The sequence below is a fragment of the Lynx canadensis genome, chromosome C2 (assembly GCF_007474595.2).
Source record: "Lynx canadensis isolate LIC74 chromosome C2, mLynCan4.pri.v2, whole genome shotgun sequence".
Lineage (NCBI taxonomy): Eukaryota > Metazoa > Chordata > Mammalia > Carnivora > Felidae > Lynx > Lynx canadensis.
Genome location: NC_044311.2, coordinates 93,470,139 through 93,497,853, shown reverse-complemented (window position 1 = coordinate 93,497,853; position 27,715 = coordinate 93,470,139). Strand labels below are relative to the sequence as shown.

Below are 27,715 nucleotides of genomic sequence, written 5' to 3'. Positions count from 1 at the left end.
AGAGAATAAGGTGTTTTAAATATGCTACAGAATGTAAGGAATTACCATTATTAGACTTATTTTCCCAGGGGATGCCATTTATTCATTCTCTCCTGGGCTTCGATTGTATGAGAAAAAGTGAGGAAGAGAGAAAGGGAGAGAAAGATACATCTTGAAACTTTCACTACACCCGGCGACATGAAGCAGCTGCTAACTATACAGCTTGGCTCGGAACAAACGAGGCGGGACTATGCACACGCCTCCACCACAGCACTCGGCTCAAGTGCCAGAGCGGTGCTCCCTAAGAAACTCTGCCGCAGGCCGGGACTTGGGGGCGGGGAGGCGGAGTGGTGCGCGGCCATCTCTGTGCGGGGCGGCCCTCCGCCCACGTGGTGCGGCACCCACGGCCATCTTTGTGCGGGGCCGTGCTTCCGCCGGCGCCGCGGCTGGGACTCTGCAGAGGGCTGCGGGTGATGGAGCGGTGGGCGCGCCCGCAGCTCCTGCTGTGGCTGCTGTTGCTATTACTGCCCCCAGTGCTGGGCCGCCAGAAGGAGTCAGGTGGGCTCCGGGCGGGGCCGAGCCTGCCGCTGAGGCTCGGGGTCTGGCGCGGTCCAGAGGTGCTTTCCCGCCGCCCCCTCCCCCCCCCGGTTCCCTGAGGCGGCCGGAGGCCGGCTGATGCTGTGGCCGCTGGAGCGCTTAGCTGGGCAGAGGGCACGGGGGCGCCTTGGAGCGGAGAGTGAGAACTTCTGGGTGTCTGGCGCTGCTTCTACTGCCCAGGACCCTGGAGAGTAACCTGTTTTTCGGAATTAGGATAGCGAGGTGGAGAGGGAGTTCTCCTGTTCACTTACAGCCAGTGTCGCCCGCGCTTGGCTACACTGTTCCTCCCTGAAACACACTGGGAAATAATTCATCTCTCTCTCTCTCTCTGCGTGTGTGTGTGTGTGTGTGTGTGTGTGTGTGTGTGTGTGTGTGGTTCTTAGTGAATTGACGGAGAGATGAAGGGAGAATTAATTAATGTATTTGGCTTTTAATTAATCCTCTTTATAGGGTTCACTTTGATTAGTAAAAGGTGAGAATACGTGTTCCCAGTTTATTCATAGCTATCTGAGTGCCAGGCGTTGAGCTTGGACATTTTCCAATTTCTTGGACACCTGACAGCCCAAGTAGAGGAGCAGACTTGACATGAGTGCTGGAGAGTTATAGAATGAATCCTTCCTGGCGTTTCCTTTTCACCAGTGGAATGGGAAGGGGTGTCAGAAGTTGGTTCGGCATGCCTGCCGGTAGCAAATGAGAATGATCAGGATATTTTGTTAACTTTCATTTACTTCACTTCTTGAAGGTTCAAAATGGAAAGTATTTATTGACCAAATTAACAGGTCTTTGGAGAATTATGAACCATGTTCAAGTCAAAACTGCAGCTGCTACCATGGGTGAGTTCTTTTCTTTGATGTGTCTTTGAGAGTTTAGTACTTGTCACAAGAATTCCCCTAATATCCCCAAGAGACCTGGATTACAGTAATCAGAGAGCCAAGTACGCCTTGATAAAAGGCAATGTTCCTGTGGTGGGTTTCCTATTTCTAGGGAACAAAAAGGCCCTGGGATAGGAAAAGCCCAGGTGGTCTCAGCAATGCTACTTACTCCTTGGAGTTAGCACACATAGTTGTCTGTGTTCCCCATTGGACTGAAAGCTTCTTGAGGTCAAGGCCAATGTCTTACTCAGTGTTGCATCCCTGGTGCTGGCCCTCAATAAGTACTCAATAAATATTGTCGGAGCAATGAACATATTTATAAATGAGGCTAATCATCAAGTTTCCTGTTGGTTTTTTTTTAAGTGTAAAAGAAAGATTACTTTAAAAGCAGTCTTTGGTTCTAGTCACAGATTTCCCACTAATTATCTCTGTGGCAAGTCACTTAACTTCTCTGGGTGTCAGATTCCTCATCAGGTAAAAAAAACAGGGTCCTTTAGCTCCTCGTTTTGTTATTCTATGACTCCTCAAAAAATTAACCTGATGCTTATGATACTTATTAAAATCTATGTATTGAACTTTAAAAGGGATACAAAATACTGTACTTTCCGGTCACTGCTGTCAGGCTGCTAGAGTATGTGTGGTGAATGGGTGCCAGACAGAACAAGGCAGTCAGTCTGAGACCAAGGGCATCAGACAGTGTCAGACTGTAAGGCATAAATCCGATGTTCTGCAGGATTTGGAGAAGGGGAGGTCAGTGGGACTGCAGTCACTGGGAGGACACAGGTGTTGTGTGCCTATTAAAGGTGAATGTGCATCAAGTAAGGAAGGGGCGATCCGGATCCAGAGAGGAAGAAGAGAAATTGACTTGCTTTTTCCTCTTTGTTGTTTTGCTTTAGATTACCTACGGAAAGGTTGCTCATTCCTGTCCTCCATTCTTTCCCTGGCTTACTGTATTTTCTAATACTAAACCTAAACCCATAGATAGGAAGTAGGTGGAATGGTACCACTTTTTAACCTGCTGTTCTTGACGATTCACATTCTTTCAGTGTCATAGAAGAGGATCTAACTCCTTTTCGAGGAGGTATCTCCAGGAAGACGATGGCAGAGGTAGTCAAACGGAAACTGGGGACCCACTATCAGATTATTAAGAACAGATTATACAGAGAAAATGACTGCATGTTCCCCTCGAGGTAAGAGCTATGAGGTAAATATATCTTCTGACCTTCTTATATATGGGCTTATTTGATACTGTTCTTAGAGAGGAGTTAATTAGAGGGCCCCACAGGTGAATCTCTCCTCATATTTCAGAGGGACTGCAAAATAGTGACAAACTCTTCCTGCCTGAGGATTTTTCTTTCCAACTCCTGCCCCCCTTTCTCCTATATTAAAGTCTGTCTCCTCTCTCTTCTTGAGGCTTGGGCACAATCACTGGTTGTACTGGCTATGGTTCTACCCTTCTCATCATCCACCAGATATGGATGCTGCAGGGCACAGGCTGATGAGACCTAGCAGGATTGAGCTGGGCTGAAGAAGGAGAAGGATTGAGTGTTTTTCATGGGTCAAGTATTGATACTGAGTATTTGAAGAAAGGTGGTGGAAAGTCAAGAATAACTGAGGCTGCAGATTACACAGGCTACACTAGCCAGGAATTCAGGTGTGGTGGTTGAGGTAACATATCAGTGGGCTGAGGGCTGGGGTTGAGCAGGGAGGGTCATGGACTAAGCCTGGAAGTTGGAGTTAGGTAGCATTACATGTTTATACAACAAATAAGAAACCTCCCTTTTAGGAGTCTTTTTTTTTTTTTAACTCAAATCTTTATAAAATTACAAAGTACAAAAATCAGAGGCCATGGTATTCTCAGCCTAAGATCTTTCTAAACAATCTCTATTCTGTCATTAAAAGGAAAGTATATGAGCAGTATTGCAAATAACGTGCATCCGTGTGGACATAAGGAATTATTCTTAATAACAACTTTATTACAAATTACTGCATTTTAATTGTCAAAAATATGTAAAAACAACAACAAAAAAGAAAATAAAGATCACTTAAAATCCCATTACCGTGAAGTAATCACAATTACACTTTTGTTATCAAGTGTTAAGGGTAAATAAGCTGGTAATGGGGAAAATTATTGAAGTATTTTAAACAGACATTTGTTTCAACTTTACAAATTATGAGTATAGAAGAATTTCTAATTTCTACAAATGAGAAAGAAAATATGAATATAGACATTATTAGACTTTGAAGGCTTAACTAATGTTTAATAGTTAGATGAGCAATTTCCAAATGAAATAAAATACTCTCAAAGTTTCTGAAAGGCACATACCTCTCATTCCAGACCTCAGAACATTTTGGTAAGAATCATGAGCTGTTAGAAATGTTCCTAAGGGAGCATAGGACCTTTCATTGACAATAAAATAGTTATATTTCTAATGCATGGAAAGTTCCCTGTCTCAACTACATACACAACTAAGAAAAGAGAGTTAGGCAAAGAAGAAACAAAATGAAATATTCAGAACCAGTGTCCTTAATGAAATGGATACAGTTGAATAATATCTTTGATTCCCATCTAGCCAAAAACATTATCTTTCTAGGTCTGGATAATTTTAAATCACCCAGTTGGAGAAGCCCAGATTGCATTTAAAAAACTTTATTGTGAACAAAGTAAAATATAAACTCAGCATTTCAAGGATGAGCTGAGAGATTTTGCTGAGGAACCAGAGCACCATCTAATTAAATGACTGGAGACCTGTCATTTCAAAGATGGAGAATAATGATATTTTTAAAATAATAGTTTTAGTGAAGTGTGGCTGATATAAGCTGCACATATTTATTTTTTTCTATAATTTATTTATTTTTTTATAATTTACATTCAAGTTAGCACATGGTACAACAATGATTTCAGGAGTAGATTCCTTAAACCCCTTACCCATTTAGCCCATCCCCCCTCCCACAACCCCTCCAGCAACCCTCTGTTCTCTATATTTAAGAGTCTCTTATGTTTTATCTCCCTCCCTGTTTTATACTATTTTTGCTTCCCTTTCTTTATGTTCATCTGTTTTGTATCTTAAAGTCCTCATATGACTGAAGTCATATGATATTTATCTGACTAATTTCACTTACCCTCTATTTCCATCCACATAGTTGCAAATGGCAAGATTTCATTCTTTTTGATTGCCGAGTAATACTCTGTTGTATATATATACCATATCTTCTTTATCCATTCATCCATCAATGGACATTTGGGCTCTTTCCATACTTTGGCTATTGTTGATAGTGTTACTATAAACATTGGGGTGCATGTGTCCCTTCGAAACAGCATACCTGTATCCCTTGGATAAATACCTAGTACTGTAGTTCCTGGGTTGTAGGGTAGTTCTAGTTTTAATTTTTTGAGGAACCTCCATACTGTTTTCCAGAGTGGCTGCACCAGTTTGCATTCCCACCAGCAGTGCGAAAGAGATCCTCTTTCTCCACATCCTCGCCAACATCTGTTGTTGCCTGAGTTGTTAATGTTAGCCATTCTGACAGGTGTGAGGTGGTATTTCATTGTGGTTTTGATTTGTATTTCTCAGATGATGAGTGATGTTGAGCATTTTTTCATGTGTCGGTTGGCCATCTGGATGTCTTCTTTGGAGAAGTGTCTATTCATGTCTTTTGCCCATTTCTTCACTGGATTATTTGTTTTTTGGGTGTTGGGTTTGGTAAGTTCTCTATAGATTTTGGATACTAACCCTTTATCTGATGTGTCATTTGCAAATATCTTCTCCCATTCTGTCAGTTGCCTTTTAGTTTTGCTGATTGTTTCCTTCACTGTGCAGAAGGTTTTTATTTTGATGAGGTCCCAATAGTTTATTTTTGCTTTGGTTTCCCTAAACTGCACATATTTAAAGTATACAACTTGGTAAGTTTTTTGTGTTCATTATCTTTTTAAAAAATTAATTTTTAATTGAAGTATAGTTGACATACAATATTATATTAGTTTCAAGTGTACAACATAGTGATTCAACATGTATATTCATCGTAAAATGCTTACCATAATATATGTAGGTACCACCTGTCACCATACAATGTTATTACAATATTACTGACTATATTCCCTATGCTGTACTTTTCATCTTCCTGACTTTTTTTATTGAAGTACAGTTGACACACAATGTTACGTTAGTAACAGGTGAGTAACATAGTGATTCTGGACAATTCTATATGCTATGCTATGCTTGCCACAAGTGTAGTTACTATCTGTAACCATACAACACTATTACAATACCATTGACTGTATTTCCTATGCTGTACCTTTTATCCTCATGACTTATTTATTCCATAGTTGGAAGCCTGTATCTCCTACCCACCTTCATCCATTCTGCCCATCCCCTCACATCTTTCTGCTTTGGCAACCATCAGTTTGTTCTCTGTATTTATGGGTCTGTTTCTGCTTTTTGTTTGTTTATTCATGTGTTTTGTTTTTTAGATTCCACATGTAAGTGAAATCATAAGGTTTTATTTATTTTTATTTATTAAGGTTTTTTATATATGGTATTTGTCTTTCTCTGTCTGACTTATTTAGCATAATAACTTCTAGGTCCATCCATGTTGTTGCAAATGGCAAGATCTCATTCTTTTTTATGGCTGAGTAATATTCCATTATATATATATATATATATATATATATATATATGTATATATATACACACACACATATATGTATTCATTCATTTAATTACATATATATTCATTCATTCCATTATATATATATGTACATATATATATTCATTCCATTATATATATTCACTCCATTATATACATGTAGATATATGTATTATATATATATGTATATATATATTATATCTTATCGAGTCATCTATCAATGGACACTTAAGTTTCTTCCATATGTAGTATTATAAATAATGCTGCAGTAAACACAAGAGTGTATATATCTTTTCAAATTGGTATTTTTGTTTTCCTTGGGTAAATACTCAGAAGTGAAATTACCAAATCATAGGTATTTCCATTTTTAATTTTTTGAGGAACCTCCATAATGTTTTCCACAGTGGCTACACCAATTTGCATTCCCACCGACAGTGCATGAGGGTTCTATTCGTATCCTTTCTTTCCAACAATTATTATTTCTTATTTTTTTAATACTTAAAAAATTTTTTAATGTTTTTTAAATTATTTTTTTTTATTTTTTTATGTTTTATTTTATATAAAATAGAACATAAGAGAGACAGAGCACGAACAGGAGAGGGGCAGAGAGGGAAACACAGAACCCAAAGCAGGCTCCAGGCTCTGAGCTGTCAGCATAGAGCCCGATGCAGGGCTTGAACTCACAAGCAGTGAGATCATGATCTGAGCCGAAGTTGGATGCTCAACCAACTGGGCCACCCAGATGCCCCAGAAATTTTTTTTATGTTTATTTATTTTTGAGAGACAAAGAGACAGAGCACAAGTAGGGGAGGGGAAGAGAGAGAGGGGGACACAGAATCTGAAGCAGGCTCAAAGCTCTGAGCTGTCAGCACAGAGCCCGGCACAGGGCTTCAACCCACAAATTGTGAGATCATGACCTGAGCCAAAGTTGGATGCTTAACCAACTGAGCCACCCAGGTGCCCCTAATATTTCTTATCTTTTTGATAATAGCCATTCTGACTGGTGATGATATCTCACTATGGTTCTGATTTGCATTTCCCTGATGATTAGTAATGTTGAGTATCTTTTCATGTGTCTGTTGGACATCTGTACATCTTCTTTGGAAAATGTCTATTCATGTCTATGCCCATTGTTTCATTGGATTATTTGTCTTTTGGTGTTGAGTTGAATGAGTTCTTTATATATTTTTGATATTTACCCTTTACCAGATATTTTGCAAATATCTTCTCCCATTCAGTATGTTGCTTTTTGTTTTGTTGATGGTGTCCTTCACTGTGAAAAAGCTTTTTAGTTTGATGTAGTCCTAATTGCTTATTTTTGCATTTGTTGCCCTTGCCTGAGGAGACAGATCTAAAAAAATATTGCTAAAACCAATGTCCAAGAGTTTACTGCCTGTGTTTTCTTTCAGGAGTTTCATGGTTTCAGGCCTTACACCTAGGTCTTTAATCCATTTTGAGTTTGTTTTTGTATATGGTGTAAGAAGGTGGTCCAGTTTTATTCTTTTGTGTGTAGCTGTCCAGTTTTCCCAACACCATTTATTGAAGAGGTTATTTTTTTCTCCATTGTATATTCTTGTCTCCTCTGTTAAAGATTAAGTGACCATACAAGCGTGGGTTTATTTCTAGGCTTTCTATTCTGTTCTGGTGATCTGTGTGCCTATTTTTGTGCCAGTACCATACTGTTTTGATTATTATTGCTTTGTAGTATAGTTTGAAACCTGGGCTTGTGATACCTCCAACTTTGTTCTTCCTTCTCAAGATTGCTTTGGCTATTAAGGGTCTTTTGTGGTTCCATACAAATGTTAGGATTATCTGTCCTCATTCTGTGAAAAATGATATTGGTATTTTGATAGTGGCATTGAATCTGTAGATTTGGGTAGCATGGATATTTTATTAATATTAATTTTTCCAATCAATGAGCATGGTATATTTTTCCATTGATTTGTGTCATCTTAAATTTCTTCCATCAATGTCTTACAGTTTTCAGAGTACAGGTCTTCTATCTCATTAGTTAAATTTATGACTAGATATTTTATTCCTTTTTTTGGTATTTTATTCTTTTTAATACAATTATAATTTGATAAGTTTTGCTGTATGTATACACCAAGATAATGAATGTATCTGTCACTCCCAAAAATTTCTTTGTGCCTCTTTGCAATCCTTCTCTCCTACCCCTCCCTGCCATGCTGTCCTTTTACTCCTATTCTCAGGCATCCACTGATCTGCCTTCTGTCATTATAGATCATTTCCTAGAGTTTTATATAAAAGGAATCATAAACGGCATTATACAGTTTGTGAAAGAGTGCTATTTTAAAAGCTGAACATGAAAGAAAACAAAATGTTTTAGCTGTTAAGTGTAAATGTATAGCAACATTATATTTTTTAAACTTCTAACTAGTTCTATTTGTTTATTTTATCATCAAAGGACTGTTCCTTGCACATGGTAAAATATTTAGATAACCTGAAAATATGAACAAGGAAATGGAAGTTTCTCTACTACCTTCAACCCCCAAACCTCTAGTCCCTGAGTCCTCCTCTCAAAAGACAACCACGATTACAAGTTTATTGTATATCCTTCTAGAAATAGTTTATGCATATACAGTTGTCTAGACTCATCAACAAAATAGAACATGTGTATCTTCTGTTCTGCAACTTACTTTTCTTTTTCATATAACATATTTTTAAATTGTTCCTTATGAGTACATAGAGTATATCTCACTATTCCATGGCTGCATACTGATCCATTGTGTGGATTTCTTTATTCAGCCCTCTATCAAAGGACATTTAAATTATTCTCCACCATTCCCCTTTGAATTTCAACACATGTAAACAATGCTGTAGTGAACTTAAACCTTTGAGTACTCATGTAATTATATCTGCAGGCTCAATTCCTACAAGTAGGATTAGTAGGCCAACTAATGTGTTTTTTAAATCTTGATGAATAGAAGCAGACTGTCTTCCAAAGGAGTTGTGCCTATTTTCTTCTTTTATATACTTTTTCTTTTTTGTTTTGTAAGTAATCTCTACACCCAACATGGGGCTTGAACCCATGACACCCAGTGAGCCAGCCAGCCATCCCAAAGTTGTGCCTATTTTCACTTCCACCACCCTTGTATTACATGCTCAGAATAGACCTCATACTTTCATCAATACTGTGTATTATTGGACTCTGATCTTTGTCAGTCTGATTGGTGAAGACTAGCACCTAGCTTCAATAGCACTTTTTTTTTTTGTCATAGTGATACTTTGTTTTTAAATTTTTAATTGATGGGCACCTGGGTGGCTCAGTCAGTTAAGCGTCCGACTTTGGCTCAGGTCACGATCTCATGGTCCATGAGTTCGAGCCCCACATTGGGCTCTGTGCTGACAGCTCAGAGTCTGCAGCCTGCTTCAGATTCTGTGTCTCCCTCTCTCTCTGACCCTCCCCTGTTCATGCTCTGTCTCTCTCTGTCTCAAAAATAAAACATTAAAAAAAATTTAAAAAAATAAATAAATTTTTAATTGAAATATATTTGACATATAATATATACATTTAAGGTACACAACATGTTAATCTGACACATTTATATAATATATGATTGCCATTGTAGCACTAATTACATAATTATCCTTTCATTTTAGTAGTTGGAATAATTAAATTTTGGTGTTTTAGCAAGTTTGATTATAATACAGTATTGTTGTCTATATTCACTATACTGTGCATTAGATCTCTAGGGCATATTCACTACTTGTTGTAAGTTTGTACCCTTAAGCAGCATCTGTCCTGTTCCCCCCATCCCTTGGTGACCACCATTTCATTCTCTGTTTTTACAAGTTTGGGTTTTGGGGAGCAAGGGAGGGGCAGAGGGAGGGAGAGAGAGAGAATCTTAAAGGCTCCACACACAGCATGGAGCTCAATGTAGGGCTCAATCTCATGAACCATGAGATCATGACCTGAGCCAAAATCAAGAGTTGGACGCTTAACCAACTGAGCCACCTAGGCGCTTCTGGGACATTCTTTAATACAGTTGAGCATCTTTTCTTTCGTTTATGAATCATTGATATTTTTTGCAGTTACCTCTCTCTATATAAATCAATTTTATGAATCAGTCATTTATATGCTACTGGAAAATTTTGGTCAAACCTTGGAATGTTCCCTCCAGGATAGTGGTGGTCAGGACCTCAAGGGATGGGGCAGAAAATCTAATCTGCCAGTGTATCCTCTCTTTCCAGAGTTCCTCTGAGGATTCCTGGGGAGTCCAGCCAGAAAAGTATACAGGCAAACCTTGTTTTATTTGGCTTCACTTTATTGCCTTTTGCAGATACTGCATTTTTTTAATAAATTGAAGGTTTGTGGCAACCCTGCATCTAACAAGTTTATTGGTGCCATTTTTCTAACAGCATTTGCTCACTTCACATCTCTGGGTCATATTTTGGAACAATTTTCTCAATGTTTCAAACTTTATTATTATTATATTTCTTATGGTGATTTGTGATCAGTAATCACAACTTGCTGAAAGCTCAGATGATTCTTAGCATTTTTTATCAATAAAGTGTCTTTCATTAAGATATGCACATTGTTTTCTTAGACATAATACTATTATTGCACACTTAATAGACCACAGTATAGTATAAACGTAACTTTTATTGTACTTGGGAATCCCAAAATTCTCTTGACTTGCGTTATTGCCATATTTGCTTTATTGTGATGGTCTGGAACCAAACCTACAGTATCTCTCAAGTATGCCTGTATTACAGTCTTTGTGATTGTGTACATAACATTCTTTCTGGCTTGCAAAACTGATTTTGATAGTGTTCTGAAGTATTCAACTCAAAGGCAATAAAAGTTTTCCTATCTTTCCTCCTAAATTATGAAACTTAATTATGGTGGATATAAATATAATGTCTTTGTGAGAGGCAAAGCCCTAGGGACACACTTAGAGAATTAGCTTTTTCTGGTTACTATCAAAATTTGTATCTTGCTTCCTAATTAAACTAAAGAGGAAATTTTTATTTATTTATTTATTTTTTATTTTTTTAATTTTTTTTTCAACGTTTATTTATTTTTTTGGGGACAGAGAGAGACAGAGCATGAACGGGGGAGGGGCAGAGAGAGAGGGAGACACAGAATCGGAAGCAGGCTCCAGGCTCTGAGCCATCAGCCCAGAGCCCGACGCGGGGCTCGAACTCACGGACCGCGAGATCGTGACCTGGCTGAAGTCGGACGCTTAACCGACTGCGCCACCCAGGCACCCCAAGAGGAAATTTTTAAAAACTAGGGATGAATAGAGGAAAAGTGGTAGGAGTAGCAATAATACATCTTTCAGACTTATGATCTAACTGGAAAACTTCATGAAATGTTGTAAGCTGGAGCAGTTTAGCTAGGAAAGATGCCTTGCACAATATAAGAGAGTAGAAAAGTCCTTTTAGAAGCATTGCTTTCAGGAAACTTTGCAGAAGGCTGACGATCTGAACACGGGCTTTCAAAGTGTGAATGGGACCATGTCTTGTCCTATAGTAGGCACTGATCTGGTGAATATGTGGTATTTCTGGTTGACAGGTGTAGTGGTGTTGAACACTTTATTTTGGAAGTTATCGGACGCCTCCCTGACATGGAAATGGTGATCAATGTACGAGATTATCCTCAGGTTCCTAAATGGATGGAGCCTGCCATTCCAGTCTTCTCCTTCAGTAAGGTAAGTATAGGGAGAGATGTATGGGGAGATGGGAGGTGTTCCTCTAGAGTATGAGTAGGAGATGATTGTCCTATGACAGAATCTGCTGGGTAATGGTGAGGGTGACGCCTGAGGTCCAGGAATTGGCCTGTGTCCCTCTTAGCTTCACAGTGGCTGAGCAATAAGACTGAGGAAATGGGTAAAAAGATTGCTTAAGTGTCTATAGGTCTAGGGATGAAGGGGAGAGAATAATGGACGCCTAAAGAACTGATAGGACATTGAAGGAAAGGTTTAGAGATCCTACAGAACATAGGGAGAGAGTGGCTCAAAATAGCTCATGGGCTTGGAGTTAGAGAACACCTTCATTCAAAAACTATTTGTTGAACTCCCATATGTGTGTGTGTGTGTGTGTGTGTGTGTGTGTGTGTGTGTAGTCCTATCTGTCAGTGTATCCCAAGGACTCAGCATGGCTAACAGTGAAGCTGAAGGTGGTGGATAACTCCACACAGTTTGTGCTGAAGCAGTACATTGAGGGGATAGGTCAGGGATATCCAAGAGGAATATGTGAGAGGGTGAGCTTTGAGTCTAGTTATGGAGGAATAGGAGTACTAGTTCACACCTGTGGACTTGAAGAATTTGAGATAGTTAATGTCTTCTCAGTGCCCAGGTTGTTGCAAATGTGTATTGGAAGGCATGGGCCTTGGTTCCCTTGAGACTAGGTATGGCCACATTTAGGGGTGGGGTGGGAGGGCTAGAAGAGAATAGGTGGAAGATTCTATGGGGGAAGGGAGGGTTTAGGAAAACCCGATGGACTTTGAGAAAAGGAGCACCATCTCTGATGTGGTTTCTCCAAAGAGGGACCTTTTATCCCCACTTTTTCTTTATCACAGTTTACTTTCTCTGTAGACTTGTGTATTTACTGTGTTGCAAATGGGCTGAGGCCACATTTGTGTTGCATTTCCCATGATTTAGCCTCATTTCTCAAAAGTGCTTGGTTTTCTTGTTTGTCATGAAACCCTCCCAGAAGAACAGATAGAAGCTCCCATGTAAGTCAGTAAGGACTTTATGCTTGTTATCTATTTGTTGTTTCTGTGTATGGTAAAGTATAACAATCAGTATACTTTCTTTTCATCTTCTCTTTTTGTTTCTAAGCCAGTGACTTCTAATTCCCAAGAGAAAGCTTTTAGTCTTTCAACTTTATAGTAATTGTACAGCTTCTATTGAGCAGCTGTTATGTCTGAGCTGCTTTATGAATCACATACCATTTTTCAAAAGTATTTGAGAAAGGCAAACAGCATATTGCATGTGTAATTCCAGTGAAACTACTGAAGAGTTAGAGGTTTATCAGGCCAGAGTTTTAACAGAAGTAATCATAAAAAGAGAACAAATGATTTAAAACTTTTTTCAAAAGATGTGGGATAATATCCCTTTCTCCCATTCTGCCCATCAGCACTTCTGGTCCTGATCAACAAATAATCAATAATTTATTGACCAACCAGGGTGAGCTCAACAGTACCACAGTATTAGATAACACTAATGAACACTTACTGAGTACTTACTATGTACCAAACACTGGTCTAAGTTTTTCACATGTACTAACTCATTTAGTAAGCCCATTAGATAGGTAACATTATTGGTATTATTTCTCCCATCATAAAGATAAAGCAGGCATAGAAAAATTAAGTAACTTGCCTAGAGTTGGAAAGAAGTAGAGTCAGCATTTTGAGTCAGCATTCAAACCCAGATGATCTGTTTCAAGAGCCCCTACCATTTTAACCATTTAATTGTGATTCTTGCTCTCAAAAGATCCATCTAGGAAATAATCAGGAACTGGTAAGACAGTATATACTCCAAATGTAATAGCAGTTAAAAGATAAGAGAGCTGTGTGATGATTCAGAGTTAGGTATTTTATTTCCTTAAACTAAAAACCCTAACAAATAGAACTTTGGGTAACTGGAAAAGTTGACCTTTAATGAGATTTTAAATTCTGGGATTCAGTGAGCCCATGATTTTTAACCCACGGTCATTTTTCTCTTTTAATGTCTAGAGTCCAGACTTTGCAGACAAAGGAAAATATATTTTTGGCAATTCAATACTAGAGCAAGACTTTTGTCCAGATCCTGTGGCATGACTGTAGTTTAATTCTTCTCTCTCTGTTCTGAGACTGATGTAGAACAACCTTTCTGTTTCTGTTGAAGACATCAGAGTACCATGATATCATGTATCCTGCTTGGACATTTTGGGAAGGGGGGCCTGCTGTTTGGCCAATTTATCCTACAGGTCTTGGACGGTGGGACCTCTTCAGAGAAGATCTGGTAAGGTAGGTCCTTTAGAGAGGTTTTATTTGTCCTTCTTTGTAGGTCTTCTTGAAATAAATTAATGTTTAAGTTAAAAACAAAAGAAAAACTATAGCATAAGCAATTTTGTGTGTGTATAAAATATTTACCCATCCATAGGAAAAGAGCAGAGCCTACCCTAAAGTATCAGTAATGCCTTTGGGGAAAGGAGTATAGGAGCCTTTTCTTTTCTTCTTTAAATTTTTCTGTATTTTTAAGATTCTCCAAATAAGAGTGAATTACTTTCATAATTTGAAAAAAGTGAATGACCATGTTGTGGGGGAGAATAGAAAATTACTAGGAGGAACATAAATGTACTTTATAACTTAGATCTAAGTCCTTAAGGTGGAGATGGGGAGGACATATTGTCCCATAATTATCTCAAGTACAAACTTATTCCAGATTCTCCTGATTCACGACTGAGACATGCTTGGGCTGTTGAGTCTATCTGATGTCATTTCAGAATTTAGATTGTCCATGTCATCCAAGCTATAGGTATTTCTTACCTAGCTACATTTTGCATTTATGATTTAAACAACATTGATACCTAATTAGAAAACTTCTAGAAGAAATACAGTCTTTATAGGTCCTCTCTCAGGTCCATTGAGGAAGCAAAAATTTAATTTAACTTCATTTCCACAAATATCTATCACCTGTACCATGTGCGGCTGGAGATTCAAAGGGGGTGAAATGAATGTCCCTTTTCTAAAGAAACACATAGGGCCGAAGTCCTCAATGGCGGTTAGAGCCACCAGGTAAAAAATGAGTCTGTTATCTGGTAGGTGTACTTTGAAAATGATTTTGTAAAATACCTTGGTCTCATACTTCACAGAACTAGAACTGGAAATTGTCCTTTCCAACTCTTTATTTCAGGGGTTGAGTGACTTGGTCAACGTCAGGAACCAATCTAGGCCTGAAGTCCTGGTATCCAAGTGCATTATCTTCTCCACATTACCAATTAACCTTACCCATCCTCTCCAGAGGGAAAAATAACAAGTTTTTTAACCTGTTTTTCTTCAAGTTATTCTTGGCTTTAGTTATCTAATCCTTTTTTTTTTTTTTCAGGTACTTGCAAATACACTTTTTACACTCTTCTTTTTTGTAGCTCTTTTTCTACCTGCTATCCATCTACTTTGTTTTTTCTCTTTTCTTCCTTCCTTCCTTTCTTTTCTTTCTTTCTTTCTTTCTTTCTTTCTTTCTTTCTTTCTTTCTTTCTTTCTTTCTTTCTTTCTTTCTTTTCTTTCTTGAGACAGAGAGAGAGAGAACAAGCAGGGAAGGGGCCGAGTGAGAAGGAGAGAGAGAATCTCAAGGAGGCTCCATGCTCAGTGTAGAGCCCCATGCAGGGCTCGATCTTACAACTGTGAGATCATGACTTGAGCCGAAATTGAGTCGGACACTTAATCGACTGAGCCATCCAGGCACCTACTTTGTTTTTTAAATCTTTAAAAACAACCTTTTTTTCTGATTATGAAACCTATATATGCTCATAAAAATAAAGAAGTATGTCTAACATCGGCATCTTTCCCCCCCACTTCTTAGTGTGTTTTAGGGATCTTTCCATGTCAGTACATATGAAACTACCTCATTATTTTTATTAGTTACATGGTATTCTGTTGCATGGATAATAATTTACCTCATTATTTTCTATGATAGACTTTTAGGCTATGTGTAATATATGCATAATTTCTTGTTTTCTGGACTATTTGAGAGTAAGTTGCATACCTTATGACCCTGTACATCCTAATACTTTAGTGTGTATTTCCTAATAGCAAGGATATTCTCCTTTATAACCATGCTGCAATTATCAAATTCAGGAGACAATATTGGTACAACACTTAATTATCCCGATAATGTCCTGTATGGCACATTCTACCTCCAGTACAGGATACAATCCAGGCTCATGTGTTGCATTTAGTTATTATTTCTGTTTACTCTCCTGTAATCTGGAACAGCTCTTCAGTCTGTCTTTCTCTTTCATAACACTGACATTTCGAAGAATACAGGCCACATACATTATAGAATGTTCTTCAGTTTAGTTTTGTCTATTCCTCATGATTAGATTCAGCTTATGCATTGCTGGCCTTAATACTTACCTAAGTGATTTTTGCATCCATCTATAACATTTCTTTTTTTTTTTTTTAATGTTTATTTATTTATTTTGAGAGAGGCAGAGTGTGTGGGGGAGGGGCTGAGAGAAAGGGAAAGAGAATCTGGGCTCTGTGCTGACAGAGCTCAGTCTCACAAACTGTGAGATCATGACCTGAGCTGAAATCCAGAGGTGGATGCTTAACCAACTGAGCCACCCAGGTGCCCCCATCCTTAACTCTTTAGAGATATTAATTTTGATCACCTGGTCAAGGTGTTACCAGTTCCTCCACTACGTACTCTTTTTCCTCCCTTGAAAACCACTAAGCTTATTTTAGGGAGATAGATTATGTTTTAAAATCTAAACTTACAAGAACATATTTTTCTTTTGATATCGTCCCCTCTTATTCTTCAGGTGAATTTATTCATGATTGCAGAATTGTAATTTAAAAAAAGATTTTTTTTATACATCTATTTATTTTTGATAGAGAGAGACAGAGCACAAGTGGGGGAGGGGCAGAGAGAGAAGGAGACACAGAATCCGAAGCAGGCTTCAGGCTTTGAGCTGTCAGCACAGAGCCCGATGTGGGGCTCGAACTCACAAACCGTGAGATCATGACCTGAGCCAAAGTCAGACGCTTAACCGACTGAGCCACCCAGGTGCCCCCAGAATTATAATTTTATATTTTAGAGCCCTCCATTCAAAAGCTCTAGCTATGTGATTTCACTTCTTACTTTGAAACTTTAAAAAATCTCCTTGTTTATCTGCATTGATGTCTGCCTGCTATTTTTTCTAATCTTTTGGGAGTTTGTCCCTATTGACTTACTTTTCACTCTGTAGAAGAATTCACTGTTTCTGTATTTTAAAGATTTATGTCTCTACTGTCATAGGAGGTAGGGAGGATGGTTATAAAAGAGGTCTGGGGCAGCCCCAGGCTGTGTTGGCCACTTTTAGCACTTGCCTGGGGAAAAAAGTCCTAACATAGGTCTTTTGAGGGGTAAGTAGGTGGGTAGAAAGAATGAGGGAGAGAGAAAACAGAGATGGTAAAAGTCTGTGTATATTAAATACAGTTTTCCCAGGGACCAAGGAAATTTATACTCAGAATTTCAGTATAAATTGATACTTTTTTAGTTGGGTGGTTTGGCAATGTATATCAAAATATAAAATGTATATATCTTTGACCCAGCCATTTCACTTCCAGAATTTATCCCAAAGAGTTAAATGGACAAGTATGTAAAGGTAGGTACACAAAGATATTCACTACAGTATTGTTTCTTTTTTTTTAAAAATTTTTTTTTTTTTCAACGTTTATTTATTTTTGGGACAGAGAGAGACAGAGCATGAACGGGGGAGGGGCAGAGAGAGAGGGAGACACAGAATCGGAAACAGGCTCCAGGCTCTGAGCCATCAGCCCAGAGCCTGACGCGGGGCTCGAACTCACGGACCGCGAGATCGTGACCTGGCTGAAGTCGGACGCTTAACCGACTGCGCCACCCAGGCGCCCCTACAGTATTGTTTCTTAAAGCAAAGAGTTAGACACTACCTAAAAGCCCATGAATAAGTAATGAAGTGAATTATGGCATGGCTATAAAATGGAATGTTGTGCCTGAATGCAAAGTAAAGGTAGCATAGGGCTTAAAAACAGGGACTCTGGGTTTATACTCTGGCTCTTATCAGCTGTGTGACTCTGGGCAAACTGCTTACCCTCTCAAGAGCCTCAGCTGTAAATTAGGGATAACAAAACCACCTCAAGCATTGTGAGAATGGGTATATATATAATATATAATATATAATATATAATATATAATATATATAAAATATCTGCGTTATATAGAGCAAGGTTTCTCAATATTGGTAGTATTGACATTTTGGATAGGATCATTCTTTGTTGCAGGGGTCTGTCCTGTGCATAACTATCCTGTCCTTGCAGGATAGTTAGCAGCACCCCATTAGTGTCTTAATGACACTAAATGCCAGTAGCAGTCCCCCAGTAGTGACAATCAAAAATGTCTATAGTCATGGCCAAATGTCTTCTGGGGGAACGGGGCAAAGTCACCAATTGAGAACCACTGATATGGAGACTTGATTGGAAGGAAATTCTTCACTGAGACGTTAAATTGGTAAAAATGGTTATCTACGGGCAGGAGGGTTCCAGATGATTTTTCTACTTTTATTTTATGCTTTTCCATTAGAATTTTATATAGGGGCTCCTGGGTGGCTCAGTCAGTAAGGGTCCAACTCTTGGTTTCAGCTCAGGTCATGATCTTATGGTTCGTGGGATCAAACCCCATGTTGGGTCTGTGCTAACAGTGCAGAGCCCACTTGGGATTCATTCTCTCTCTCTCTCTCTCTCTCTCTCTCTCTCATTCTCTCTGCTCCTCCTCTACTCACATCCCCCCCCCCAAAATAAATAAAATAAACTTAAAAAAGAGTTTTATATAATGAGCACATACCATATTTCCAATAAAAAACAAAAACCCAGTAAACAAAAATAACCCAGTGGTATAGCATTTATGTTTCGGTGGGAGGGAGTATGGGGCACAATGAGAGATAGTTTTGGCTTTGGATTGTAGAATCAGGAAAAGATGGTATAGCAAGGAAGACCTATGAGATAGGCCACGAAAATGAGCAATGCTCTCAGCTGAGAGAAGCTGAGTAATGTGACATTTATGTCTTTAAAAGTATTTCTACCTAAAAAGTTTATATCCTAAGTCTCTCCATTATGGTAAATAGTCCAGCAATCCCTCATTAACTCCAATTCAGCTGTCCCCCTCATTTCTCAGAGGAAGACACCATGCAACCCTGTGCAGGGCCCCTACAAAGGAAGTTAAAAATGCTGCATCTGTGAACTAGCAGCTTCAGCAAGAAAAGCTGGTCATGGTAGTATGTACTGAGACCTGAGTTTCAGGGACTTTGTTTCATGGAGCACTTAGGACAGTTTCAAGAATACAGGGTGCTTTGCAATATCAGACACGTTTCTAAAGATGCTGCCTATGCATCCAAAACACGAGGTCAAGGAGTGATTTGTTTTCTTGCCCTTAATTCAATTTCTGATATTTTCTGCAGGTCTCTTTGCCTATTAAGTTTATCAATAGCACCACTCTACATAAAGCAGAGAAGAAATCCTCATTGTATGCATTAAATAGCTCTAAACATGTCATTTAGGGGCTGGGAACTTTTCTTTCAATGTTGTTAACTTATTAACGGAGGAACAGATTGTAGATATTATTGGCTAACATTTCCAAAGGAATGAAGCAACAACAAAGGGAAATGCAATGTCATTGAGGGCTCTTTCTTTTGAAAGCCTCGGTCAGACTTAATGAAAAATGTAAAGCTCTGAACTAATCTTCAGAAGTGGTTAAAACACGTCCTCATTTAGTTAAGAGAAAAACATAGAAACTAACTGAAATCTATTTTTAGGTCAGCAGCACAGTGGCCATGGAAGAAGAAAAACTCTACAGCATATTTCCGAGGATCAAGGTGACTATATTTTCTGGCATTTTACAAAGAAATTTGTAAAATATAAGCAATTTTGAGGGTGTGAAGATCTCTAGTTCAAAGAGAAAACTAAGATAACTAAGAAATAAATGTAGAAGCACAGAATTTTAGACAGAGAATTTAAATTTTTTGCCCAAATCACTCTTAGTTGAATTGGAATTGAAAGAAGTAAGGTTCATTCATTTATTCATTGAATAGGTATTTAGAGTGCCATGAGTATATTAGTCATTGAGTGTATGTTGAAGAGAACAGCTGAGTTGTCCTCTTGCCTAAGAGATTATAGTGTCCTATGGGTAGCTTCTGACCTGGACCTCTTCTAGTCACTGTGCTAGTTAATGGCGGATCAGGAACAATCACCAGATCTCCTGACTCCTTTTTCCATGAGGCCATGTGGCTGCCAAATAATGGTGGAGACCACAGACTGAGACTGATGAAAATGGAAAGAGAAGCAGGGAAGAAAGGGAGGAGGGAAAGGGAAATGTTGGTCAAGGACCCTCTCCATGTTACTTAGACCCACATCCCCAGTGCCAAGAACAGTACCTGCCATGTAGATACATGAAGACCATCTGTTGTATAGATGAACAGAACAGGGACCGTGAAAGGAGAAGGGTCTTGTCGTTTTCCTGGTGAGTCCTTGTTGGAGATCATACCCTCTATTGAGGCAGTGAACTTGAGAATGTAGATAGGCCCAGTAGCCACTGCTTACTGGTCCTTATCAACTTCTCTTGATTCTCAGATCTTAAGATCACAGCTTCTTAACTTGGGATCCATGTGTGGACTTGAAGAGTTCTAGGACTTCCTATAAATTATATAGGGATATGTCCGCTTTTCTAGAGAGTGGGTCCATGGCAGGTCGGGGGGGGGGGGGGGCGGGAGAGGTGTCCAGGACCTCTCAAATGTCAGGACCATCTCCTACTTGGACCATAACTAGGACTTTTTCTATAGGTTTTAGCCCTTTAGTTTTCTTTTTAATTTAAATATTACAGGGGCGCCTGGGTGGCGCAGTCGGTTAAGCGTCCGACTTCAGCCAGGTCACGATCTCACGGTCCGTGGGTTCGAGCCCCGCGTCAGGCTCTGGGCTGATGGCCCAGAGCCTGGAGCCTGTTTCCGATTCTGTGTCTCCCTCTCTCTCTGCCCCTCCCCCGTTCATGCTCTGTCTCGCTCTGTCCCAAAAATAAAAAAATAAAAATAAATAAATAAATAAATAAAAACAAAATAAATATTACACTGGACTTTACGAAATACACACAACAAAGGTCATGTAGCTATTTTGGTGAGGGGTGATTACCTAGTCACACAGCTGTGAGTACTAGTGATTATAGACGCTACATGAGCCATCCCGAAAGGGAACTCATTCCCTGGGATATGCCTGTAGAGTTCAGAACAACATCCTCTTAAAGACTAGATGTAAGCAAAGGAGGGCCCAATACTCCCCATCTCTGAAGGGTAAACAGCCAGGAAAACAGGCAGGAACACCTATATGCACAGGGCCCAGTACCCCCCCCACCCCCACCCCCACCTCTGCTGTAACCAGTAAGTTATCCATCTATGTGTACAGTCATTGCATTGGGTCCAATTACAGCTTACTTTTTAGAGATTGGGAACAGTATTATGGTGGAGGACACATGGTTTATGTCATATGCTTCTTTTATAGGACAAGTCCAGAACGGGATCCTCTCATTCTTCTATCTCGGAAAAACCCAAAACTTGTTGATGCAGAATACACCAAAAACCAAGCCTGGAAATCTATGAAAGTAATCACAATTGTCTGAATAGAACCATAGCAGTGAACATTCTCACTCAAAGAACATTGTCACCTGGGTAGAATTCCAGATCAGGTTTCCTCTTAGTGATAGATGAATGTAGAGAAAGATCCACAAACTAGTATTGGCATATATGTAAATTATTCTTTCAAACTCACATTGCTTTTCTGGGCCATATTATGAGTAGTAGTTTTGGTTTTGTTCTGTTGTTTTGTTGTTGTTGTTTTGGTTTTGGTTTTTTTTTTTTACTACTATTAAGGTTTAAACCAGAGGACACAAACTTTTTATGGAAAGGGCCAAATGGTAAATATTTTAAGCTTTGTGGATTGTATGGTCTTGTTGTAGTTACTCAACTCTGCCATCACAGTGTGAAAGCAGCCACAGACAATATGTAAATGAATGAGCCTGGCTGTGTTCTAGTAAAACTTTATTTATGGCATGGAAATTTGAATTTCATGTAATTTTCACATGTCATAAATACTCTTCTTTGGGTATTTTTCAAGCATTTGAAACGTAAAGATATTCTTAATTGAAATGTAAAGATATTCTTAATTTATTTACAACTCTCCAAGTGATTCTAAGGCAATGCCAGCAATGACTGGCTCCTTCAGGTTGGAGTTCATCTCTGTCTTCTATGACTTCTTGCCTTATTCAAAGAACTTTAAGCCCTAAATGTCCTCATTTGAAATTTTCAAATGCCATATGAGGATGATATGAAAAGAAGTTTTAAACTTCTTGTGGGAAAACTAAGTGTATCTGAGATGTAATATGTGATAGTTGTAATCAAACAGGAGCAAATGAAGTCTAACAAACTTTGTTGAAAAATAAAAATATGGGGGCGCCTGGGTGGCTCAGTCGGTTAAGTGTCCGACTTCGGCTCAGGTCATGATCTCACGGTCCGTGAGTTCGAGCCCTGTGTCGGGCTCTGTGCTGACGGCTCAGAGCCTGGAGCCTGTTTCAGATTCTGTGTCTCCCTCTCTCTCTGACCCTCCCCCGTTCATGCTCTGTCTCTCTCTGTCTCAAAAATAAAAAATAAATAAACATTTAAAAATTAAAAAAAAAAAAGAAAAATATGAAAAGTGTATCCATTCAGCACAGCCTCTACTGTGGGATGCTACAAAAGCAAACAAGACTTGTTTCCCTCATCAAAGTGTTTGCCATCTTCTAAGGTAGCTGGGATATAAATGGGGGTCTCAAACTCAGATGCCCCAGGAGGCCACAGGAGTGAGCAGGAGAAAGAGCTAAAGGTCTGGTCAACGCCGCCAAGGGAATAGGAGCTCAGTTTACCAGACCTTCCTTTTATGTTTTACAAGAAAAGTTGGAAATCGGGGTTTTTGGAAGAAATATCTTACCACCTGTAAATGTTGGCAATGGTTTGAATTTTTATTTTTAAATACTTTCCATCCCCAACAAAATCTGTGTGTGGGTTTTACCTCTGAGCCCACCAGCCACCACCTGTACCTTCATATATGTATACTTTACACAGAGTGAAATGTGCTGTAGGTTAGGATCTCTGAGTTCAGAGAAGGATCCACATGGCTCTGGGAGCTTAAACTCTAAAATCAGACAGGCCCAGGTTAAAATCCTTGCTCCTCTACATAGGGCCACGTGACCCTGAGCAAGTCTCAACTTTTTGAGACCATGGCTTCTTCATGCATAAAATGGGATAATAATTCCTCTGAATGTGTTTATTCAGGACAATGAAATGAGGTCGTGTTGATGGAATGCTTAACTATGTTTGCTGCATACTGCTTTTCAATAAATACTACCACTCTCCATACTAATAACTTCCTTTTCGCTTAAAGGACACCTTGGGGAAGCCAGCTGCTAAGGATGTCCATCTTGTGGATCACTGCAAATACAAGTAAGACTTCTAGGACTCCTGACTCTTGGTTTCCCTATTACATTTGGAATAGCTTCACTTTGGGAGAGAACTTTAATACTAGGTCCAACTGGGGTTTATGAAAGTCCTATTAATTCATCTGGTTGTTGTTTAATGAGAACATGCTGTGTGTACAGGGTTCTCACCTGAGTTCTGTGGGAACTGCAGAGACCCTAAAAAATGGTCCCTGCCTCCATAGACCTTTCTGCTAGCAACCAAAGTGATGGGATTCCTTCTCTCTACACCCCATCCAACCAATAGGTAAAGTTAAAGTATTTATCAGATTAATAAAAGTTTACATTTCAAAATGAATAAAGCATATGTAACTAAAATGTTAGAATTCAATGCCAGGACTAAGGATTAGGTGAACAAGTAAAACCAGGTCAGGAGGAGGAAGTAGGGGGATTCAGAGAGGTGAATGCTGATTACACTGCATAGTGGGAACTCTAGGGTAGAAGCAACTCTAGTTGGAGACAGGGGTGCATGCATGAGAAATGCTGAAAAGACCATGTTCTTTTCTAAGATAGCTTTTTTCCAGGGGGCATTTCTTTGAAGATTGATTAGGTATACCTGGTTTTCTTCTCCAGAATTCAGAAGAGGAATTCTGTTCAGAAGGGGAACAGCAGGTGCTTTTGGTGGGGTACCCCAGGGGAAAAACAAGGCTTTGGGGAGCCATGACTCACGAGAGACATTAGGCCCAGGAAAGCTCATAGGAAAGGGTAAGGTACTCTCTCCATCTGAGCCTTACATCTCTCTATCTAGACCCAGTTTGTGGCCCTCTCTAGGTCTGTCTGGAGAAAGAATCCTCTTTTCTCCCCCACCTGACATTCCCTGAAACAGCCAGTAGCCCCTGGAAACCCACAGGGACATGCAGATGTGTCCTTGAAACCTGAAAATAGGAAGGGCAGGGAGAGGGGTCATAAAAGGAGAGATGGGGAGGAGGGAATAAGAAGAAAAAGATCCTATTTGTGGTAGCAGGTGTATAGTATTGAATATATTTTGCTCTTTCTTTCCCAGGTATCTGTTTAATTTTCGAGGTGTAGCCGCAAGTTTCCGGTTCAAACACCTCTTCCTGTGTGGTTCCCTTGTTTTCCATGTTGGTGATGAGTGGCTTGAATTCTTCTATCCACAACTGAAGCCATGGGTTCACTATATCCCAGTCAAAACAGATCTCTCCAATGTCCAGTGAGTGGCTCTCCCCAAGCAGAGTGCCTAATGACTCCCCAATCTGCCTCTAAGTCCCCAGCCATTTAAGGCATTTACTACTGATGACTTTTTCCCTTGAAAGTTTTTTTTATATAAATTTTTCAATGTTTATTTACTTTTGAGAGAGAGACTGAGAGACAGAGAGCAAGCAAAGGATGGGCAGAGAGAGAGGGAGACACAGAATCCGAAGTAAGCTCTCAGTTCTGAGCTGTCAGCACAGAGCCCGACGAGGGGCTCGAACTCACAGACCGTGAGATTGTGACCTGGGCTGAAGGCAGATGCTTAACTCACTAAGCCACCCAGGAGCCCTGAAAGCTTTTTTTTCTATGTGGTTTGTATATACAGTGCTACCAGTCAACTAGGCTATATGTGAGATTTAATCTGAAAAAGTGCTCTAATGCTAGTTTGAAATGTAATGTTCAGGCAGTCCACAGTAGAAAAGTGCTTATCTCTCAAAGACTAAAGATAGGGATATTAGATGTTGTTATATTATCAAAGAGACTTTCAGATACATGAGAACTGACCCCACTGAAGCTGAGGCCAATTTTCTCACATGATGGGAGGAACGAGGAAGAGATATGGAAAGGGCCCAGAAACATGAGACCAGGGCCCTCTTCTAGGGGCTACAGCAAGAGACAGGAGGGTAATTTTTTTTCACTATTGATTTTTGATGTGTATCATTGAATATTTCTCTATTTTCTCAAGTATGTCCCAAATCTACAACAGGTTGCCTTTAGCCTGTGTGGGGGCTTTTGTTGTTGTTGTTGTTGTTGTTGTTGTTTTTGTCCTGTAAGGACCCAAATGTCTTTGCTTTAGAAAAGAAACAGGGACACCTGGGAGGCTCAGTTGGTTGAGAGTTCAACTTTGGTTCAGGTCGTGATGTGGTGGTTTTTGAGTTTGAGCCCCACATTGGACTTGCTGCTGTCAGTGCAGAGCCCGCTTCAGATCCTCTGTCCTCCTCTCTCTGCCCCTCCCCTACATGTATGCTCTCAAAAATAAATAAAACATTTTAAAAAATGAGGTAAAATAAAAAAGAAATAATCAATTATCTACCTATCTAGAGATTAACCATAGACCTCAGTCTGTGGTCTTTCTTAGCTCAGTGTATATTTTAGAGACTAATGATTCTTTCCATTTTAGGGAGCTGTTGCATTTTGTAAAAGCAAATGATGACATGGCTCAAGAAATTGCTGAAAGGTAAGTTCTATTCATTTTTCCTTATCTATTTTACTTTATCATCCCCAACTAAAGTCACATGACTATTGTTATCATGGTGATATCTGGATTTCGTTCTCATTCTACAGAGATAATCAGAATTAAAACTTACTGGGGGGCGGGTGCCTGGGTGGCTCAGTCAGTTGAGCATCTGACTTTGGCTTGGGTCAGGATCTCACAGTTTGTGGGGTCAAGTCCTGCATCAGTCTCTGTGCTGACAGCTCAGAGCCTGGAGCTTGCTTTGGATTCTGTGTCTCCCTTTCTCTCTGCCCCTCCCCTGCTCACACTCTGTCTCTCTCAGTCTCTCAAAAATAAGTAACCGTTAAAAAAAAAATTAAAAAAAAAAAAAAAAACTTTCCAGAGGGAACACACACATTCACATATGTCCCAAGCCCATCCTTTATAGAAGTAGACTGAAATCTTTCAGGTAATTAAACAAGTACAGAATTTCTGAGAATTCACTCTTTATATGTTTATTTTTAAGAAAAAAAGTTAAGTTCTATTGCTAAGTGCATGTGTGTGGATATGATGGCTATAGGGTTGGTTCTGCAGATCAAAAGAGTTAATTCATATAAAGCATCTGAATAGGACTTGGCACAAGGTAAGCACTTAGATGTAAGCTATTAGTATTATTAAATGCTGTGCTTTAAGTGTTCTTATTAATCTCGTCTCTAGGGGAAGCCAGTTTATTATGAACCACTTGCAGATGGATGACATCACCTGTTACTGGGAGAACCTGTTGACTGAATACTCTAAATTCCTGTCCTATAATGTAACAAGAAGGAAAGGCTATGATCAGATTATTCCTAAAATTTTGAAAACTGAACTCTAGTCATCATCATTGGACCACAGTCCTCTCTGGCAGCAGCTCTCAGATATCCTGTGGTGAGAAGCTTACCATGAGCGTGGCACCTCTACCTTGAATACTGTTATCAAGCCAAATACCTGCTTTTCCTTATCATGCTGCACCCAGACAACTGAGAAAGATCAAAAATGTGTATAAATGGACTCGGAGCAGCTCAACGCTTTGGCTGAATAAGGACCAGAAATCATGAGATTTGGGTGTTGAACCCAATTCCACCTTTCATTTTCTTAAGACCAATCACAGCTTGTGCCTCAGATCATCCATACATGTATGTCCATCACTGTGAAACCAACTATGTCCGTCAGAGGATACTTTGTCCCATTATTTGGAGCAGAAAACTAATCATTTGGAACTAGTATAACTCATTTCTGCAGTTCAGTTATTCTAGGCTAATCTTGGTCACTGTATTTTAATGTAGGAAGCCCTATGGGGCTAGTGAAAACCACTTGGGGATCATTTCCTGAAAGGTCTAAGGAAGCAGTAGTTGTGCCATGCAATGATGTGGCAGTTCTCTTTTGTAAAAGCATAAGCTTTTTGGTACTCAGGAGGTTTCTATAATGCCACAGAGAAAGGGGCCAATTGCATGAGTAATTATTGCAATTGGATTTCAAGTTCCCCTTTTTTGTGCCTTCACACACTACTTCTTTTTATGGTCTCTATTTTAAAAAAAGACAAAAACCTCTTAATAAATTTAGAAAGTAGTCCTCACTCTTTAAAGGAACTGTGCACAAAACAGCAAATTTTCCTCACTCCTTACACACCCTTAATATTTTTCCTCTTTAAATTGGCAGCAGTGTCCACAGCTGCAAGGGCATGCAGGGACCTCAAGGTGTCTTCATCTACGAAATGTTATTGGGGTTTAGATCATCCAAGTTGAGCACTTACTCATGTAGGAAATATTTCAGTGCAAATCCATGTTGGAGTGCCTCTTTTTCCCTTTTTTCCCTTTTTGAAAAACACATTTGGATAGCGGTTTAATCTCTCAGGATGCTCTCCCTTTTATAGTCAAAAGTGAAGAAAAATTTTTAGATGAAAACCCATAGAGTTTGATGACTCAGAACCATTCTGTCCCTTTGGCCCAACTTTTCCACATTAAATCTGCTCTTTTCCTTTG

The 27,715-nt window shown here is 39.3% G+C and overlaps 1 protein-coding gene across 1 annotated transcript; it reads left to right on the top strand.

Moving 5' to 3' along the window:
- The first annotated feature begins 400 nt into the window (after positions 1-400).
- Positions 401-27,715, top strand: POGLUT1 (protein O-glucosyltransferase 1). The gene is made up of 11 exons (XM_030328365.2): positions 401-537; positions 1,319-1,409; positions 2,495-2,638; positions 11,635-11,770; positions 13,949-14,070; positions 19,593-19,652; positions 21,325-21,424; positions 23,239-23,297; positions 24,333-24,500; positions 25,662-25,718; positions 26,412-27,715. The coding sequence occupies exons 1-11, from the start codon at positions 453-455 to the stop codon at positions 26,566-26,568; spliced, it is 1,179 nt and encodes a 392-aa protein (XP_030184225.1). The 5' UTR covers positions 401-452; the 3' UTR covers positions 26,569-27,715.